Source organism: Taurulus bubalis (genome assembly GCF_910589615.1).
Source record: "Taurulus bubalis genome assembly, chromosome: 8".
NCBI classification, from domain to species: Eukaryota; Metazoa; Chordata; class Actinopteri; order Perciformes; family Cottidae; genus Taurulus; species Taurulus bubalis.
Genome location: NC_136596.1, coordinates 12618742 through 12636968, shown reverse-complemented (window position 1 = coordinate 12636968; position 18227 = coordinate 12618742). Strand labels below are relative to the sequence as shown.

At 41.0% G+C, this 18227-nt stretch overlaps 1 protein-coding gene across 1 annotated transcript in view; it reads left to right on the top strand.

Moving 5' to 3' along the window:
- The first annotated feature begins 1149 nt into the window (after positions 1–1149).
- The window catches only part of LOC306740650 (uncharacterized protein), a 30751-nt gene continuing 13673 nt past the window's right edge, over positions 1150–18227 (top strand). Inside the window, exons 1-2 of the mRNA XM_079222879.1 lie at positions 1150–1253; positions 17994–18049. Coding sequence (XP_079079005.1) covers positions 1162–1253; positions 17994–18049 — 148 coding nt within the window. The 5' untranslated portion in view covers positions 1150–1161. The remainder of the gene's footprint in view (positions 1254–17993; positions 18050–18227) is intronic.

Genomic DNA, 18227 nt, shown 5'->3' with positions numbered 1-18227 from the left:
ATCTAAGAATGGCTGTTAAGTAAATTACAGAGCTCAGGAACATTCCCATAATCCAAGATCTTAAACCCCCATGCCACTGACCCACAGTCAATTACCAGTGCATGGGTGTGTATGTGTGTGTCTGGAGGGAGTTAGTCTAGAGTTCACAGCTTGTGTGTGTGTGTCCGTGCATGTGTGAGCCTGCACGGCAGTGTTTGTGCATGATTGTGTGGCCAGTTTGTGTTTGTGTGTGTCACTCTTGGGCAGCCATTGAACAGACCCCCAGCTGTTCTTAAACACCGAAATAGCCTCTCTTTTTTATATGCAACCTGCTTCAGACCCAGTTCCCATGAAATTGGCCCTTCTTTGGCTCATTCAGAGATGGACTGCACTGTAAATGGCTCCTCTGGAGTCTGCCAAAGGCCAGTGGGGGCCGATTCAAAGACAAAAAGAGACAAAGAGAGACTGACAGATCCAAAGCTGCCGCATTGCCCCCTGTAGCCACTTATAACCCACATCAACAATTCCTATTCTGTTTATTTTTATTTTTTATCAAACAATGTCTAAGCCATCACAATTATTTGAAAAATAGTTACATTCATTTGAAAGGAAATGTATATTCTATTGGATTGTTCTATATACTGTGGCCCCTCAGCTATCTTTCATTTGCTGGTAGTTCTATGTAAATGATGCTGATGAGGTGCAATAACTCCAGGGCTTAAACAAAGTGAATGTTTCACACAGTGGTGCCGATATTACAAGTTGCCTTCTGGAAGAGTGAGCAAGTTAACATCCTGATGAGGACGATGCACAAGACTGGGAGTGATCTGTACGCGTAGCCGAGCGGTTTCCTTAAAGTGACCGAGCTAGTGAAGTCATTACGCTTTCCACTCTCTCAACGGGAGGTGGGGCTTTATGCTGCAGACGTATTCTACCCCGCTGCACAAAGAGCAGTGTGCAGTCGCAGTCTCTTTCACGCTGTGAGTGCGCAGCGCCTGCACAGATCGCTCCCATTTGGAACTTAAGTCCACATTGCATGAACTTGCTGCGTAGCTTTGCTGCTGTGTCCTCGACCCTCAGTGTTCCGCTGTGGCTATTTTTGCAGCAGATACTCCGACCCCGAAAACCGTCGGGAAAAGTGAGGAGAGAAGCAGCGGGAGTGGTCTGGAAACTTTTGCCATCATGAGCTCGCAGACGGTCAACCTTGATACCTACAGCCTGTCGTTGCTCACGGCCAAAGAGGACATCCTCAACCCCCGCTCCTCCACCAACTGGTAACACATATACAGCTCTTGCATCTGCCTGCCATACCATAATCCTATTCTTGATGTATAGATGCCAATTTTATAATTCCGCGACGTTATGATGCACATTCACGAAGACTTGTAATAATGTGTAACTTTACTGAAACTGTCATGTTCTCCTCTTGTTTTACTTTGTTAGCCGTTGCATAAGCAGAGGCTTGCTTTAAATTAATCCAATGAGGGTTACTGAGGTGGCCAGCACAGGGACAACCCGCAAGCTGAACTATCTTTACAAGTAGGCTACAGGAGTGACAAATGCATGAAAATTGGTTTAGTGACACAGGCATGTATTGACTGTCCACGTCCATTCGGAGACCTGATGTGAGGTGTGGATTACCGTCCCTTACGCACGCCAGGCGGCTGGTGAGGCTCAAAGTGCAGCCCGCTGCCCTCACCGGGCCCTGCGCTCTGGGACTTTGCTACTCTTCCCCAGGAGCTGCGAGGCTTCATTCTTTGTGTCGAGTATCATGTTTCTGATGAAGTGCCGATCTCTGGCAGGGCTTGTCTTTCAGGGAGAGGCTCTTTAATTTGGCATACAGCTTAGTACCATGCATTAATAGCATCCACGTGATTAATAAAACTCATATTGAGTTATTTATTAACAACATACTAAAGACCACCAGCATTCAAGTACAATCAAACACATGGAAGTGTTTTACCAGAAAAGCTACCTCACTGTTTTTAAATGTCAGGGTACATTTTTGACTCTAGACGATTCTTACACACATGAAAAGTTTAAATAATTCATTCATTTGCTCTGGTGTATGTGGAAAAATGTCATGCTGTACCTGACACTTGACTAACTTCTTTTGTTACAGGGTTTAGCTAGTCTGTAACTATGAGGACCGACCCATCTTTTCCAAACAATACCTTTCTCCTTGTCTATACAAATATGTTGTCACTGGTTTAGCTAACACAGGGAGAACGAGATATGACCCTGCTCTTTCCACATAACCACTCACTTTGATTAAGTTATAGTTTACAGAAGTAGTTCAAGGCCCAAGCCCACACACACACGTGTGCTCAAGTGGAAGTAGAGGACCGATTCTGTCCATCGCTGTTTAATCTTCCTTTGCCACAGGGTCTCTCTGCCCACATTCGTCCTACCTTCTTCCTGGCTTTTCATGATGCCAAACAGACTTGAGGAAGTCGGATTCAGAACACTGAGTAAATCTTGACAAGCTACATTTTGACATCTTCATGAATGGAGTGGAAATAAGTTCCCCATCCAGGAAGAACATGCTTAGTTTCCATTCTTTCTTGCATTTGGAAAATCTCTAAAAGTTTCCATGTTCAGTATCACTACGAAGGTTTTGTCCCACAGCGACACCTCACAGTGATTACTTCACTGCTCCAGCAGTTTCTCATTGGAGAGCATTTACCTAAAGTTTCAGTGAACAACAGATCTTGTTAGCCAACACAATCCAACGTATCCTCATAATGCTGGATGAGACGATCACACAAACACAACACGCACATGTTTGGTTGAGCTTATATAAGAAAAAGGAAAAGAAGGAAAGAGAGAGAAATCCTCCAGCATTCACTGAGCCAACTTTAGGACTGAATAACTCTGCTGTGACTGAATAGAGAGGTGGGAGGGGGAAACAATCACGATTCCCTCTGTCAAACCACCAAAACACACACCCAGCTTGCATGTGTGTGTCTCTGTGCGTGTTCACAGGCTTCTATGTGCATGCACGTGAGTTTGCTTTTGAATATATTTGTCTCTGGATGTGCTATGCATCTTGCAGAGACTATCACAGTGAGTCTGGGCCGTTGAGAAGTTTGCACTGAGACGGGTATGAGGCTTGTTTTGTTGAATGCTCCCGCCCCCACTATGTGGCCTTGAGGTCCCTGTGTGTATTATCTAATGACCTTGTGTCCTGAATGGGAAACAGACCCTTTGTGGGCGAGACTCTGAAGAAAAGAGGAACAATTTCAATGCATCCTTCATTCAGACCTCTCTGCTCAACATACAGCCTTGGAGGTCTCTCAGCAGTCTCCCAGACCAGGACAACAACATGTCCCACTTGTAGGCTGGAAAGCTGTACTGTCTGCATGTGTTTTGTGTTAGTATGTGCCTTGAAAGACAGAAAGAGAGAGAAACAGTGATAATGCATGTTCCCAAAGACATGGTCTAATTCTCTGAGCAGGAAATACTTTTGATTCTTAGCTGCAGAAATCATGATGTATGTCCAGTTTATACACAAATGAATCAAATAGGAACTTTTGGTAAGGTCAATTTGGTCATGGAGAAATGGAAATGTTTCTATGCAACTTTGTTTTTTTATGGATGTAACACTTAAAAAACTATATGGCTACTCCAATTCATTTGTCATTTAGAAGTGTAGCACGCTGTTCCCAAGCTGAGTGTCTGCACGATTGATAGAGGGCGCTGCGTCATTGTCATTTCCGCTGGAAGTCTCTTCCCATAAACTCAGCAATCCGACTAACATTCTTGGTATGAGAGGCCACATAGTTGTTATGGCTATTGCCATTTGTCAACACAAATAAGGCGTTATTTTATCAGAATCCTAGCTGTGAACGTTAGGGGCACAGTGTCTGTTGAGTTATTAGTGTTTGAAACTCCGGTTAGTGAGGCACACGTTTCTTAGTAGTTGGTAGCCATTATAAGGAATGTCTAGTCTGATGTTAGCAGTTGTTAGGGGAGTTAATTGAACACCACACTTCCATTCTAGGTCTGATGACGTTACATTTCATTAAGTCATGGGAAGGTTGTCAAATGTTTCCACGCTACTTTGGTGCATAATATATTATTGTAATATTGTAAAAAGATAGGAAACCTTATTCACAAGCTAACGCTTATAGCTAGCACTGAAATGTTAGTTAATATGTTAATAGTTGAAAAAAAGTACACTATCGTTCAAAAGTTTGGGGTGACTTAGAAATGTCCTTATTTTTCAAAGAAAAGCACTGTTTTTTTCAATGAAGATATCATTAAATTAATCAGAAATACACTATACATTGTTAATGTGGTAAATGACTATTCTAGGTGGAAACGTCTGTTTTCTAATGCAATATCTACATAGGTGTATAGAAGCCTATTTCCAGCAACTATCACTCCAGTGTTCTAATGGTACATTGTGTTTGCTCATCACCTTAGAAGACTAATAGATGATTAGAAAACCCTTGTGCAATTATGTTAGCACAGCTTAAAACAGTTATGCTGTTATACAGTTTCAGCCGTTCAACTTAATTTCAACTCCTCTTGTGAGTTATTGAATGGGATACCACTCCCTGAACCTATGCTGTTAGTGTCTCTATTGCTATAATTGATAAGGATAAGAGGCATTACATGAGCTTTTTTGCTTTTTGTTTTGTATGAAATGATGTGTACACATTGCCACACATGGTGAAGGGGTGGGATAAATCAGTTTAGAGAAATGTTTACAGCATTTTTTCAGCATTACAAACTGATCAGATGAGAATTCCTATTGTGTTTTGGAGCAGTTTGACCACTATTCGTCAGATCTGGGTGTGGGCTGTATCCAGACATTTGTGGGCCCTGGTGACTTTGAACACACCTTCTTACTCATAAACCTCTTTCTTGCTGTCCACACTTAGATGCTGTGTTAAGTGTTTCACGATGTCCTCTTGCAGGGATTATTAGTGACGCATAAAGTAAATATCTGATTGCATTGAAGTGATTCAGAGACCAATCCCTCCTGTATTCATTCCCAGTTGAAAGTCTAGCTAGTCTAGCTCTAGAGGTCAGGTAATCTATTTACATGTATGAATGAAGTGTATTGTAGCCATATTTTCACAAATAAAACAGCATGCTAAGATTGTGACATTACAGATTATGTTTTTATTTTGTTAAGGAGGTACATACTGTAATATAATTGTTCAGAGATTGCTAAAACCCATTTTAGGGTGATGCATTTTGTTAAAGACAGTACCACAAAAAAATAATAATTAAGAAGTACTTACTGTTAATGATTTAAAGCCTGCATCATCCTATGGGCATGGAATTTCAGAAATTAAGTTTCAGTTTTAGCATTGTTTGGAAATAGAAATATACCTCTGGCATCACTTTAAAGGCCTTCACTTTATTTCAGTAACGTGAATGGTATCCAGCGCGTGGTTCTTTTGTAGCTGTTAGAAAATAATCCTCCACTATAACACACCATATCATTCAACCTACTGAAATCATTAATTATCTGGCTACAGGTCATTCATTTGTATTTTTATCATTTATCTTTTCTTTGTTTTTGACTGTCTGTGGGAAACTTCAATACGCACTCTTACCCATTTTCATTTAAAAAGCAACAACCTCTCCTTGCCAGGCCTCTGATTTCCTGTGAAGGGACTACCGTTGATAAATGGAGAAGCCTTTATTTCAGCATCGGCCCGGGGTGTTTGCGCTGCTGCTACTTGCCAGAATTTCCACAGGCTCATGCATGATTAACTGAGACCTAAAGAGTTCCTGTGTCTAGAGTTACGCGCTACTTGGAAGACACCTGTGGTTGTGGGGAGAGGATGATGGGGAGTTAAAACGCAGGGCTGGCATTGTGTACAGACGCACATGCATTATGTGCGTCTGCTTGTGTATAGGTGCACAGTGTGTCCTCATTTAGCAGCAAGTCAGTTATCTTTGTTATAAAGATAAACAACCATTATCATCACACTGTTATCAAGAAGTAACTCACTGCCTGAACTTCCTTGCACTTGTTCTGCTTTTTATTCAGTTCCTTAATTATCCACGAACACTCACCTGTCAAAAAGAGACTGTTGACACATAAACAGTTGTGTGATCCCAATCCAGCCTCGTCAAGGTGGTCATACCTTTCTACGTTGAAACAAATCCTTCTGATCACCCCACTGTGAAATCCTGCAGACAAAAAACAAGCAGTCTGTTTCGTTTCCTCGGGCTGTTCAGGATACGGCTTCAAAGGCTGCACATAGTGTTGTTATCAGGCTTAATGGTAAAAGGACACGTTTGATCAATTCTTGATATTATAAATAGCGTTAAGCTTCATGGGAATTCAAAGGGAAGTTAAACTGGACCAATGCCCAGCCCACTCTCTATCTCTCTTTGTTGCTCTGTCTTTCTCTCTATCTTTGCTTCTTGTGCAATGCTTTGCAATAGACAAAGACATAGATGTTCTTTTGCTTTCCAATGAGGTGTGCATTCTAACACTTGTCAACATATCTTGCTGCAAAAAAAAAAAAATTGATGTGGTGTTTTCAATGGGCCCTAAAATCTGATACTGGGGCTTCCTTTCACACTATAGTGTTCACAGACTCTACAAGGGGCAGCGTTGATAATCACAAAGGATTCAGGATTAGGATTAATTTTACCCTCAGGCCACACCACCGTTGCAAGAGCTAGCTGGACGGGAACTTTGCTTGACCAGAGGGGCTTGAATTGGCTCAAGCACTAACTTGGGCTCACCAGAGTGGTGCTTGGGCCATTCAAGTGCTTCTAGTGTGACATTAGGGCAGACATAATTCATGTAAGTGTCCCATTGGGACATGTTTTTAAAAGCTATTGCATACCACCAACATAGTGCCCATTTCAAAGACCCACGGTTTGCACCTGAAAGCAGCACTGTAAAGAGTACCCTCAGTTTACCGAGCTGCTTGTGTGAGCGTGTCTGTGGGTGGCATGTTGGAAGATGATGACAATAATGGCTATAATGGCTGTTATATGTATCTCTCGAGAGCATGTCCCTCACAGTAATCACTAAACAACTGCTTACTCTGCCTTTAAACATTGTTTAGGTTCATTTGAGGTCTAAGATGAAGCTGCAGGGTAATGGTAGGTCTCCGTCTTGATGAGACCTGACTGCAGAAGGTTATACTGTATTTGTGCATTGTGTGTGTGTATCTCTGTATGTTTGGGTTTCTTAGCGTGCAAACTGTTGGGTACATAACCACAAATTGACACTGTGTTGATTGAAGTGTGACTTGTAATTGACCCACAGAAGATGCAAAAGGTTGGTAATTAATGTTTCATGACTTGGTGAAACTGCAGTGCTGTCATTCTTCTCGGTGTCAATTTTCTATTGGTAACAAAATAACTTCAAGAGAAACACTAAAGAGCTGCTGCCATGACAAAGTAATCTCTGGATGGTGTGGCCTATTTTGTTCTTATTACAGTCAAAGTTTTATATAAAGATCGCTGTGAACAATAACCGTTGTGAAGTATTTTGTCAGTCGTCCTAACACCTGACCTTTCTGTCAAATCCTCCTTTTGTTCATTCAAGTGCCTCAGAGCAGTTGGCCTTAATCCGGATACCCTCTGCACATTGTTTCCACTGGAAATCTGTCCTTTTTATGCCCACAGCAGTGAGTTCAACAAATATGTTATTGTTTCCCTTCGCAGTTCAAGATCAAGGCTGCAACTTTGGCTGTGTGTTTGTGAAACCAGATGAATTGTTCATGCAAATGCTATGAAAAATAGAAGCTGGGCTGAGGTGAATTGCTTGTTTAGTCTAACTAATGGCCCTTGAGTGTAACAGACAGGGTGGTGTTTCCAAGGGTGTGTCAGATAGCTGTCTAAAAACATCTGTATTTTAGTGTGTCTTCAAACATTGGCAAGAGAATGAATATGGTGTGTGTGTGTGTGTGTGTGTGTGTGTGTGTGTGTGTGTGTTTTCGTGTGTTTTCTAAGCCCAGTTGAAGTTTTAGGCGACTTCTGAGAAACAAATTGATATTGCAGAAATATATTATTTGATTGATAATTCCTTGTGTTTGATCTGCAGAATTTTACAAAGATATAGTTTGTTTTACAAACTATATCTTTGTAAAACTCAGGTACACTCAGCTACAATGCAACTTATATTCTAGCATTACAGATACAAGAGTGACCTACCTGTCTTAATGTTGTTTCCACTCTAATTGCAATGTGCCGAACAGGATGTAGTGAGACACAATGTTCTCTTGTGTAGCTCCCACACGGCTGTCTAATTGCTCAACAATATACTCAGGAAAGATGGTCTTAGAATTGGGCCTAATGATTCTAGTGGGAGCCATAACAGGTGTGTTGTCTTATTTACAGAAATAAACCAAATATGTGATATCTAGAAAAATGTCCACCTCTTGTAAAAGTTAGGATTGTGTTCTTAAGTCTCCTCTCCTGCATTTATGTTGTGAAAGGTGTCACCAAGTGCACGCCGAAACACCTTGGCGTGTTCTGTGTTGGTGTGTCTCGTCTTTTTGTGAGCGGGCCAAGCATAACACTTGTAGTCACAAATCTTTTCACGGACTATAACATTATTGTTATCTTGCTGTTAATTACAGTTATGGGATCATCTGACACTTGCACTGACACTTGCACACACAATTTATTTAAGTGTGCATCGACACATGCAAAAATATAAACACGGAAACACACAAGAACAACACTGAGCCGCTTCAATAATGACGCACCCCTCTCTAATTCAGCTTTCCTGCCGCCCTTCGCTTTAACTCCTTCACCCTTTGCTTTAACAATTTCTCCCACTTCCCCATGGTTACAAATGAAGGTCGTGGCTATAATCATGGCATTCTTATGGTTAACCATGAGTGTCTTGCAAAGTCACACTGCAGGGCCTTGACTGGGAACTCCACTTTACTTTTTCTTGTCTTGTTTGTTCACTTGCTGGTGGGGATGGGTTGTGGGTGGTTGATGAGAGTCTGGTGGCTCTGTCGTCCTGACGACCCTGGTGGGAAAACTAGGTTGTTTGTTAAGAGAGACTGAATAAAGCGGGTGAGATAAGTGGAGAGAGATTGAAGAGGCTGGGAAAGAGGTGCAAATGAATGGGCAAGGACACTTGGTAAGGAATACAGAGGAATAACGCGATGAGAAAGGACAACGCATGAGAGGAAAGAGAAATCATTTTAGTGAGTTAAGACAAGTTCAGCGAGATGGCCTTTTCAGGAGGGTGTTGAAAAGCAGAATGATTGAAGCTGGGGAAGTGACAGAGCTAAGCAAAGGGGAAATGTGAGAGGACAGGTGAAGAGGAATGAGAGGAAGATCAAAGCACTCAGAGAGGCAGCAGAGAAGACAGGCCAAATGAGGTCTAAGTGGGTATGTGACTTGAGAGGGTTTAGTTTGTTTTACGGAAGGAAATGGTTGACGATAAGATACCATCATGTTTTTAATGAACTCATAATAACTGTGTATAGAGACATGAGGCTATGTGTGTGTGTGTGTGTGTGTGTGTGTGTGTGTGTGTGTGTGTGTGTGTGTGTGTGTGTGTGTGTGTGTGTGTTTGTTTGTGTTTATAAGCAGTTTGGGACAGCATGCACAGGAAATGCCAAAGTAATCCCAGCGGATCACAATCTTAAAGGTTTCATCGTCGTTCTCATTCCTCTCCTCACCACATCTCTTTTTATCCTCCTTTACTCCTTCCAATGTCAGGTGTAGGTAAGATCATTATTTTTGCCATCCACCCTCTGATTGCTCTCTGAACAAAACAAGCACCAACCTGTAAGAATCATAACAATTTACCCCATTGAGAACCCTGTAATGCGCCCAACTAGACACCCAATAACAACACATACTCTTCTGCCCCCTTGGAAACTCCCAATACTGTCTGGCTGTTTCCCATTGTTCCCAACCATCCCAACCATTGTTCAATGTGCCCAGTCTTAGTCTACCCACTTATTTAATAAAACATAGTTTTATATATATATATAAATAGTTTTTTGTCCACTTAAGTCCAAATGTTGCACTCTCGAATGCTAATGCTAAGTTTAAAATAATCCAATAATATGCAGCTCAGTCTATAGTAAATTAACTGTTTGATCTACTACAATACATATTTAGTGTTGCGTTTAGTCAGAACTGAGTTTTACCTTCGACTGTAAACACACAGGCATCCTCCCTGTTATCAGCACTTACATCTAGCACAACATCTAGCGCAACACACAACAGGGGAAGTATAGACTATTTCCTCTTGCAGAATAGATATAGGACCTTTGAGCTTTGAGAAAAGAAAGACTTCGGTGAGTGAGATTGTGCGGCTCTGCTCCAAGCTTCAGCCTTTCCAAGGGTTAATAAATAGTGGGGCACTTCAGGTCTGGGAATATTTATTGCTTGCACATTCTGTGTCACCCTGACACGCACACACACACACACACACACACACACACACACACACACACACACACACACACACACACACAGACACACACACACACACACTGACACTCTTGCCTTTCTTGATGGTGGGCAAAGTAATGCTATTGTTATCTATGGATTAACTGTTCATGCGTTCCACCACTACACCCACTGCCTCGCAGTTCATCACCTGATGATGACAGGGTTCACTCCTGTTCTGCGGTGTCATACCCCAGTCTCAGTATTACTGATGTGTTTTGTCTGCGTTCGTTGTCTTTTGTTTCTGGACATTTTTAATTCACGTCTATACAGCAGCATGCTTTTGTCTCTTTGTCCATCCCCCACTATTTTCCATCTGCCTCAGCACAGAGAAGGCTGTTTTCTCTCACTGGTCCTTGGCACTGATTTAATTACTTATTTGTTTAGTTTGTCATATTCTAAAGTTCTCTGGCTCTGTGTTTTGCTTAGAACAGACATTTCCCTCCCTCCTCTCCTCCTGTCAGCAGCATTCCATTCAGTCCCTCCCTCGGCCCCCTGCTACCTCACCCCCACGGATTGATATTGTATACACTCTGTTGTTGGACTTTTTACCCATGTTTGTATTTATTTTTGCTACATTTTCTGTTCTTTCTTATAATTTTGTTCTCTGTCGCCTCTGTCATTTCTCCCACTATTTACAATTCCCTCCTTTCCCTCCAGGCTAAATAGCTGCAGTGGTCTGTAATAGTCTCCAGGGGACTCTGCTGTTTCCTCCACCCAGGCAAATACTATACACATCAGTGTTACTCAGTGGGTGGATCTGAGTAAGTACTCTTATGGGTCAAATAGGCTGCCAACTTAGTCTTTAAACTGACTCGCATGGAAGTTGTTAAAAGTAGAGTCAAACATGATTTATCAACTGTATTAGCATTACTCTATTAATGCAAAATATAAAAGCAAATACATATTTTCATGGTGACAAACAGGTTACTTTCAGTTTTCATGTTCAATACATGCATGTAGAGTTCACTCTTTATTCATTCAGTACAAAAAACAAGACAAGAAAGGAACAGCAACTGAAACTAATTTAAACTGTTGTAAGTTTGAACTAACATGAGGTCACGTTACTCCAGCATGTCTCAACATCCTGTAGTTCAACTGTCAATGTTTTCAAAAGTATTTGAAACATGCAAAGCAAGTCGTATTTTTTGCACTAGTCCATCTCATTCGGAGAGCGGCATGTTAAGTGTATGGTCTGTCAGTTGAAATGACAGCAAAGCGATAGTACACCTTACTACAACCACATACTGCTTGAGGATATTTGGCTTGTTCATATGTGACTTCACCCCACATCATTCGGGGGTTTCCACAAACATCCCCAACTGTTGTCTTCGGTTACTTTATGCCTTGTGACTTTATCAGCACATCGGCATTGTTGTCCAGAGAGTTGTACAATACAATGTAAATTACATTAGTTTATTGAATTATTAACCAAGATGCATTTCATGTGTGGCAAGTAGAATGAATATCACTTCACTTATATAATTTTAAGATGTCCTTTTAGGAGACTTAAGTGCCGAGTTTAAATCCCCTTCTGCTCAGCAGCTCATATTAAGGGGCCCTCTTGCTTGGTCTGTGGGGATTACAGTGGTTACAGCCCACTCTCTGGGCACCTGACTGAATCCTAACTGAATCCTCTGCAGCAAGTCATGAGTTTGAGAACCAGGACTGGACTATCCCTTTTTGTGTTCTTTTGCCTTCTCTGTTTTCTTTGCAAATTTATCCGTAGCTGATTTTCAAGAGACTCTATCACGTATCTTCTCTCTATTGCTCCAATATAACTGTGTCTCAGGTTTTTTTCTGGCACTCTTTCTCTGAGTGGGATATTTATTTTAAGTACAGAGGTGTTCATATGAGCACCAACCCTCAGCAGCAGTCTACATCATTTTGACCTCCTCGCTCCATCACTTAATGAGGGGCCAAAGAGAGAAACAATGATTGGGTCACTACAGTGTTAAGTACTTGGGATTGTCGGATGTGATGTTGGACAGTCCTCATGCCTTGTGTAGGGGTTTTCTTAACTAGAACAGAATAAAATGTAAACTTTTTTGTATTAAAATGTATGTTCCCTAGCAACATATTTCACTACATCACAATTCAAATGTGCCTGTGGCTTATCATGCCATGTTATACAGTCACCTTAAAACACAGAGGTGCTGTATTACTCTGTACAAGCCAGAAAATGTAGTGCCATTCTCGCCTTTTCTTATTCTCCACTTACACTCCCATTCCGTCACTTCCTCTCGCTTACTCACATTTCTCAGCCTCTACCCATAAACCTCCACATGTCGGATGCAGGAATGCGTGCACCACTGGACACTATATGAGTAACATGCCGGACACGAGGAGGGGGGGGTACTTTTTTTTCAGCAGTTGAGTCTGGCTGGACTTTTCTTGCCCATGTTTGGCGAGAGGAAATGAGCACTGTGGGGACATCTCTGAGTTCCCCACTCCAAGACAGCCAGAGAGGTAGACAGAGAGACTAAAAATAGCGCTGAGCCCAGCTCAGCTCTGAGCCAAGAGTAAGAAGTTTGGGGAGCTGATGGGGGAGGGGAGAAAAAATAGATGATGTAAAATGAAATGAACAGAAAGGCGCTTGTGGAAAGGTAGATGCAGTGAAAATCTGAAAGTAGTTAGAGCATGAAATAAGCATTTAAAAGGCTGCATTGTTAAAATCACAGGTCAAATGCCTTCCATGCGAGTTGCTGGGACCACTGGGGATGTGTGTGCGATATGTGGGAGAGGAAGGCAAACAGGAACAAAATGGACCTGATGGAGAGCTTGATCATGGGCAGTGAATTCTGGTGGGTGCTCCCAGCCTCTCATCCATTTTCTCATTCATATGTTTCTTCATGTGCAGTTTATCATATCGCAACAGCATCCATAACCACAAATCTCTCATATCTCCCCCGCTGGCAAAGTTGGAATGAATAAATGACCGAGAGACACAGAGGGTAGGACGTGTGGAGTTGAGGGAGAAAAGATGAGGATGAGATATTGCTCTGGCTTGTGAAAGAGGTATGTTGTGCTACAGGATTTAATGTAGGAGGGGAAGAAATATGTGTTGTAGGAGACGGGGTCATAATAATGAATTTGGAGTAGTAATGATGATGAGATACAGAATATATGGAGAGAGAGAGGCGACAGTGAAAGGGACAAGGTTTATGGGAAAATGGATATTTGTTCCGGGACTCAAAATACATTCTCATAGGTTTGTTTAGCTTTTTATTATTGTATAACAATGGATAAGTAAAATTAAATGTATTCCTTGAGAGTATCAAAACAAAATCGGATGAGAGTACAAGGGAAGAAAAATCCCCATAAGGTCTCTTTAGAAATGAAAATACAAGAGAAGTTCTTACATAGTGTTCAAGTATTTCCTGCATATTACCACACTGTAATGGTTCATATTTTAGCCTAGTGTACTGGAATGCTTAGATAAGTGAAAACAAGGCATTCTCCAGCACATCTCACCATCTGGTTCTGTTATGTTCATCTTGAAATGGTAGAGCGTAGCATGTTTGGAGGTATTACAGGGGCTCCAAAGCAAATAACCCCTATTGTTACTGGCTCAGGCTTACAGTATATATATATATATATATATATATATATATATATATATATATATATAGTGTGTGTGTGTGTGTGCGCGTGCATGTTTGTGTTTATGTACTGAATGTGTGCCTTTGTCTCTGTATACTCTGAGATGAATGGCTGTTTATTTGTTGTATAGCTGCATTTAGTAGCTGGCTGTGGTAATGATGCACAGATTTAATTCCTCATCGTTAATTACTTTAAAAAAAATATGATGTTTCATATTATGCCATCTTTGTTTTTTCTTCTCTTTGCCTTTCCATCTCCCCTTTTCATGCCCCTCACTCCCCTAAATTATGGCCTCTTTCCCTACATTTCACATCTCTTCTCCACCCTCCACCCCTCCCTCCCTCTCAGCGCTGAGGTCATAGCTGGCTCAGTTTGGTTGAGGGCTGGAGTACCGACATAAAAGAATCTGTTTTTCTCATCAGTCAGTGAAGCTCACATGAAACCTACATGTGTGAAGGAATGAGGGTCTGTCTGCTCTGTTAGGTCTGAGCAATTCTGAATACTTCTGCTACTACATTGCAGTAACTAAGCTCATCAAGTTGCAGACAAAAACACAAAGAGAGAGGCTTTGCTGACTCACATGTGGCATACCATAAGTAAACTACATACGGGTGACCGTAACACTGTTTTGGATGCATTTTCTCGCTCAGCAGGGAATACACTTGCAGGGTGAATCTTAACCTTAACCGTCTGTGTAGCGAGTGTAGAAGGAGAACCGTCCCTCTGTTCTCACTATACCACACTGCTGGCATATTCAGATTCATAATCATTGGTTTACCACAGGGTTTGACGTTATCCTCTGTTACAGTAAATGGCACTGGAGTAGAAGCACAATTTTAAAAACATGTAATATCTGCAACTGTGAACTATTGCGGGCCTCATTTTATGTCAGCAACTAGGATTCCCTGAACCATAGAAATAATGTAATAGCAGGGTTCACTTAAATTTCAACCAGATAATCTTTTAATAAAACCATCAGATGAGTGAACAGTCCTAAAAAAATAGACTTCCAGAAAAAGTAGAAAAAATGTTCAGGATATTTACTTGATCCCCTCAATAAATGCTATTGTGCATAGTGCATTTCAGATATGTTTCCTTCCTCGGGGCACAAAAGAGGGGATTTATGATTCGATCAAATGCTTCATTAATAATAAGGGTAGCAGGTCTTATTTATACTTTAAAAAAAGAAAGAAAAAAGTAATTGCATAGGTTTTGACCATTTGTTATTTTGGTTGTTTGTAACGCCAGGATTATAGTAAGTAAAGTCTTACCCTTCCTCTTGTGTTAGCTTTCTGTTACCATCTCTTGTGTTAACAGGTCGCTGGTGACCCATGTCTTAAATCAGCTGTAAAATACACTAAAAACAATTATCTATCATCTAATTAGTTTCTCATCTCTTGGTTGCATTGTTAGGCTTCCTTATCCATGAAAATATTGTTGTATGTTTTAATATTTTTGGCCTCTGGGCCTTTTCTTTGACAGTATACCCCTCGATTTCAATACAAAAATGGTAAAATGAACCTCAAGAGAATCATATAAATAAAAGGTTGTTGTGTTACCTGACTATTACTGAGGGGTATTAGAACACATCTCTTAAATACATATGTTTTATTTTTTTTTTCATTTAACTATAGTAACATCTATGGTGTTACGGGTCAATTTCGAATCATGTATATGTACTTCAAGAAAGTTAAAAAATAAATTAACAAAAAGTCTTTTGTTCAGCAATAGAACTTTAATACAAACACAAAATGAAAAACAGAACAAGTCATAACACAAAATATAGATTTGCAAGGTCAAAAAAAGTGTTATAACTGGGTCGAACCGACCCTAACAACACAAAGGCCATAACAGAGCATTTTATAATTTAGTGAAACATTTTTTATTTGTTTTATTTTGTTGAAATAGAGGTTTCTGACAAAGTCAAAAAGCCTTGATGCAATACACACATTTTATGTGGTTCTTTTATGCATTTAAAACCTAAAACGGGTCGGTGCCGACCCTAACACAGGAGGAAGGTTAAGGAGAAAATAATACTGCAAAATAGACCATTGCAAATTCCATCCAAGTGAAAGCTCTGGCAGAACAAAGAGCCTCCCACAGCACAGTGTATCCTCATGTGCCAGCCTGTTCCCTGTGGGTGGAGAATTTGCTCATGCAATTAAGACTCCCTCAGAGGCACAGTGATCTTTGACCTTGACTGCTTGTGAATGGTGACCTTTAGGAATGTCTTGAAGACCAAGTATCAGTAAATGTGGATTGGTGTCTAAGCCCCTGATGCTGGTGAGACAAATGAGGGAATGGAGTGTGTTGTTTCTATAAACATTGTGACTATGAGCTGAAGAAATAAGTATAAGACCCAGGTGACCCAAAGCTCACACAATGGTAGAAAGCCCTAGGGAATGTTTCCATATTTTTTTTACTTGTTCTTGCGTGATGATATGATTGATATTCAGTAAATACCTGCCCTCAATAAACCAAATGAAAAAGCAGTTTCAGCCTGCCCTCGCACACATGCAGGACCAGTTGGCAACTTGCTCAGTAGAGCGCACAATATGGTTATTGTGTCCTCAGAACACTCGCACACACATACCAATTGACTTTTGTCGCTCTTTGTTCTTTGGACAGACAGAGACTTGTTGTATCAGGAAAAAATAACAGAGTGATTCAGAGATGCCAATTGAGTTAGCTGGCCAGTTGTGAGTCTTTAAGCCAACTGCTGTTGTTTTTACAGTAGATAGAATTTGTATAAAAGGCCAAATCTTTTTATAATAAATCTTTTCTTTTTTACCTCCTCCACCCCATGTTATATTCTCACAGTCTCATTCACTCCCTCCTCCCGACACACACACACAAACACAGAACATTCACCTTTGGCCTATTGTAATAGCTGCTCATGGCCGTACACTCTTGTCACCCTGCTCCAGATGTTATTGACACACACCCAGCAGGAGTCCTACAGAGAGAAATGTGTACACACACACACACACACACACACACACACACACACACACACACACACACACACACACACACACACACACACACACACACACACACACACACACACACACACACACATCCACTGTCCTATAAAGCTGTGACAATTTATCTCTCTGCAGGCCACCTCGTAAACTCCCTTACACTCACACACACATTTACCCCCAGTTGAGCTTCAAACACACACATGAATCAAGATTATGTTAGTAGCCTGTCATGTTAAATAGCAGATGGGTATCATTTTAGACTTTGAACTAACTATTTGTATCGATAGCGGCAGAAAAATGTGAAGTATTACAAGTACCAAAGTATCTTGTGGTTTGTTTCTCTTTGGTTGATTCTTAAGTCACATATTTCTGCCTTGGAGATTCTCCAACAAAGCTTACATCTCAAAACAAACACTCAGTTTGGTTTGTTCAGCAGTGCAGTTGGTCTCACTGGTATCATGGAAACACGTTTTGAGTTGTTGAGTTATTGAGTTGCCACAGTGACCTGCAGTTTGATTGACTGAAGGGTGCGGTAGGACAGGTTTTCACCTGTAAAATGTCAAAAACCCTGTAGCTGTGAACTGCACTGACTTTTTGTTTTGCACATGTACTGTAAAGGCCTCTGGGAAACGAAAACAAGTTAACAAGTGCATGTGTTATAGTTAAGGAGAATTCATTTTTGTTGGTCCATTGTCGAGATGCTTTGCACTGCACTGCAAGTATGTGCAGTAAAACATCTGACTATGCATGTGTGCGTGTCTTTGTGTGTCCCCTGTGCACCATGAAAGACTGAACAAATAGCATACCCAGCTGTCCACGTGCTCATTGTTGAATATGAAGGTTTTGGACGAGCCTTTGCTTTGAGGCATAAAGAAATCAAAACTACACTACTTGTTTAGTACAGCAAATTCAACCTGTGTTTTGTTGACACTCGTTACAAATGTGCCTGTCATGTCTTTGGCAGCCACATTTCTCAGTAGCTGACCTGTATTCTTGTCTGTGTGTCCAAAGGGCGATATTCACATATGATGGAGTCACCAACAAGCTCAAACTGGCTGACTCAGGAGGTAAGATGGACTGTCATATGTAGTATGTTTGTTAGAAATTCAAACTTAGCCCGAAAAACAATGACGCTTGTCAGCGTCTTCACTCTGGCCTGAAAGGAATTCACATGTCCTCTTGCGTTTTGAGAATATTATAACGCTCTTAAAATGTGTGATTGAGAGAAAATGTAGCATTTCTGTT